Source organism: Neoarius graeffei, chromosome 17 (assembly GCF_027579695.1).
Source record: "Neoarius graeffei isolate fNeoGra1 chromosome 17, fNeoGra1.pri, whole genome shotgun sequence".
In the NCBI taxonomy this organism is placed as follows: domain Eukaryota; kingdom Metazoa; phylum Chordata; class Actinopteri; order Siluriformes; family Ariidae; genus Neoarius; species Neoarius graeffei.
This window is the reverse complement of record NC_083585.1, coordinates 35,261,029-35,264,541: the sequence shown is the minus strand read 5'-3', so window position 1 is coordinate 35,264,541 and position 3,513 is coordinate 35,261,029. Positions and strand designations below refer to the sequence as shown.

Below are 3,513 nucleotides of genomic sequence, written 5' to 3'. Positions count from 1 at the left end.
CACACAGTTTGGTCTTGCCAAATTGTAACTGGCAAGTATGTGCTTCCACCAATTGATGCAAAGCCAACAGCTGCCTCTTTTCAAACTGCTTTTGAATAACTGTGCTTGTAATTTTATTTTTCCATGGCAAGGTTGACACGTGCATGGAATTGCCTGACGACAACTTGATGACTGTACCTAACTTTTCATTATTCCTTGGTTGTGAGTTTTATCATCAAAATGTAACAAAACCTCTCCTGATTATATTCTGTAAAATATGAAAGACACAGTAAAGCCTTTAAACCAGCACAATTAACTTTAATGATGAAATGTATATAGGCTACACAAGAATAAACCAATATGTTGACTGAAGGAAAACATTTTCTTAAAGCTGTATGAAAGTGTATTCCATCACCAAAATTATTACCATTATGCCATGATAAAAATTACATTTCCATGCAGACCCAAGTTCAATCATAACCTTTGGTTATCATTTTTTTTTTTCACATATTCAAATTTCTGTAAAGTTGCTTTGTGACAGTGTATACTGTTAAAAGTACTATACATATAAAACAGAATTGAATTTAATTCATATCAAATTATAGTACAGGAGTTTTACATACTCTTTGTGTAAGCCAAACATGGGGGGAGCTGTGTTCCCCTGGACTCCCATGGAAACTAAAAACTGTCTATCTCATCTCTCTTTTTCCCCCCAAATCACTCACTCCATTGGGATGAAATATGGTCATGGCCTCTGTGATTTCAGAGAAAATATTAACGTATTAGAAACAATGAAGGTCTATTGTACATATACAAAACCTTATATAATTGTAAAATATACTATTGTTTAATTAGCATATGACTGTATAAACAGTTTAACTGTATTTTAATTGCTTATGAATAATATTATTCAGTTTTAGTGCTCAGAATTCATTTTGTGCATGTCGTGTGACATTTAATCATTTCAGACAATTATTTGATAAAAATAGATAATAAACTTATTTCAGTAAATTGCATATGAAAACAACCCTGCAAATATCACACCAGCCCACTTCATTATATTACTGTGGTAAGACTTTCATATGGTTGAAAAGTTTAAGAAATTGGTTCCTTATTTCAGTTGTTCTTACTCCATAAATAATTGGATTAAAACAACTTGGGAATAGTATGTACATAGTACTCAGAAAAGCACGAATATTAGGAGAAAAATTATTTCTTATTCTGTATGACATAAAAGCAATCAAGGCAAATGCTAAATTGACTGTCATGACAATAATATGTGCAATACAAGTGTTGATAGCCTTCAAGTGGGCTTTTCCTGATTTCAGTACTGAAGCAAATATTATTACATATGATGCAGTAATGAAAAGAAAATCTGATGTTGATATAAGAAAAGTAGATACAAGGCCAGTTAGGTTGTTAATAGAAGTATCTCCACATGCCAACTGAACTAATCCCATATGTTCACAAAAACAGTGATCTATTTCATTTGTTCTACAGAAATTCAATTTCCCAGCCAAAGAAATCACTATGATATTCAAGAACAGATTTCTAGCAACTGGCACAATAATAAATTTTAGAAAGCTGTGGAATTCCATGTGTTTGTGATAATAAAGTGGTCTGCATATAGCAAAGAAACGATCTAGAGCCATCCACACCAGTACAGTAGACTGAAATCCACCAAAAATCTGAATAAAAAACATTTGTATTAAACAGCTCACGAGAGAAATTCCATTCCAGTCAAATAAAAAGTTGAGCAATAAACTTGGTACAAAAAATATTGGCCAACACAAGTCCACAACACCCATAAAACCTATCAGTACATACATTGGAGAGTGCAGAGTCTTCTGAGATACAATTAAATATATTATAATGGAGTTTGATATAGTAGACAATAAAAACATAAGGCAATAGGGCATGGATAAAATGGGTCTCCATTCTCCCAAGGCCAGAAAGCCATTTAGTTTAAAGGTTGTGTATGAAATATTTTGTGGTGGAAAATCTTGCATGCTGCTCAGTCTCAAAGCATTCTTTCCTAATCCACACAATTAAGATACGATTGCTACCAATGATTACACATTGGGTCTTAACACATAATATTAACAAGTGTACTTTAGGTCTAGTACAATACCAGAATTATCTGTTATAAGTCAGGGTTGAAACAAATGCATTCTACACATAGATAATTAGTTAGTTCTCGATGGATGGATAGATAGTTACTGCTATTCCAACATGCAGGAAAACATAACATTTAATAATGTAATATAATTACAATTATAATATAAATTATTAATCAATAGAAGGGACTTTTCAACAGACATACAATACTGTGTTGAACAAAAACACAACAGTTTTACAGTTTTGCAGTAACAAATGTCAGAACAAAACTCACTTGAAAACAAATACATATACTCTGTATAATACAACAATCATAAGAAACATTGCTTTTGAGCCACCAAAATAGCAAAATCCCATTCAGAATACATCTGTCTATTATCCTCTTGGCCTTTCTGTCTCTTGTAAAACTTTGACACGAGTCTCTTTCTATATATGTTGTGTTCTCATGAGGCTCTGCTTTATTCCTACAGGCTTTTGCTCACAGTCATAGAATGACACAGAAGAGCAAGGCCTGTTTATCACCATTACTCACTTAGTCATCACAATTTTAGCTGTACTCATTTATCATGTTTACCCCAGTAATCATGTTTTTGTAGACAATTTGAAGGTTGTCATCTTTATTACTGATTTTTCTAGGTACTCATTGGACAAACATGAAAGTTGACTTGTTTAGGCCCTGTGCCTAATTATCCTAAATCATCTGCCTCAATACAGTCTTTGTCCTCCTCTGACCTTTCTGACTGATCTGCAATATAAAATTAAGGTAGGACTTTAACATTTGTGTGATAGTATTTGAAGCATTTAAGTTATCAGAGGTTGATATTAACTTTTTAAACCACTTGTCCAGTCGGACAAGCAGCAAGATTTTTCATTTGTCCTGACCATAACCTGTTAGGGTTTTGCTGGATTCGAACCTGGTTCGTTGGTGTGATGATCCAGCAAACCCCCACTAGGCCACCAGGGGAATGACTCAAATGCAGAGGCGTGAGGCGGAAGTAGAAAAAGTAACAAAAGGTTTATTTATACTATGTACACTATATACAATCCAGGGCAAAACAAAAAAACAAAAACAAAGAGTATAATTCAAAAAGAAAAAGGCAAAAATGCAAAAGCTCAGAAGATCCACAAAACACAGTACAAAGGAAACTGGAGATAAACATAACAGCACAAAGACTCCGTGACAAGAGGACTGAACTCAGGGGTATAAATACACAAACTAATTAAGGACACAGGTGAAGATAATTAGGACTAACAGGCAATTAACAAAAAAAAACACAAAACACAGGAACAGTGGCGGCCTCTAGAGGCCAAAATAAATATGACACGAAAAGGAAATAACAGCGGCCTCTAGAGGCCAAAACAGTCCAAGTCCTAACAGGACCCCCCCCTCTAGGAGCGTCTCCTGACGTTCCCAGG

General features: G+C 34.2%; 1 protein-coding gene across 1 annotated transcript; it reads right to left on the bottom strand.

Moving 5' to 3' along the window:
- Window positions 1-1,040: 1,040 nt before the first annotated feature.
- On the bottom strand, window positions 1,041-1,997 carry LOC132864687 (olfactory receptor 52K1-like). Its single transcript, XM_060898102.1, has one exon. It carries the CDS (start codon window positions 1,986-1,988, stop codon window positions 1,041-1,043), a length of 948 nt encoding a protein of 315 aa, XP_060754085.1. The 5' UTR covers window positions 1,989-1,997.
- Window positions 1,998-3,513: the final 1,516 nt, after the last annotated feature.

What these genes read in the sequence shown, in the direction of transcription:
- LOC132864687 (XM_060898102.1), bottom strand. Translation starts at nt 1,988, where the DNA reads ATGCAAGATTTTCCACCACAAAATATTTCATACACAACCTTTAAACTA.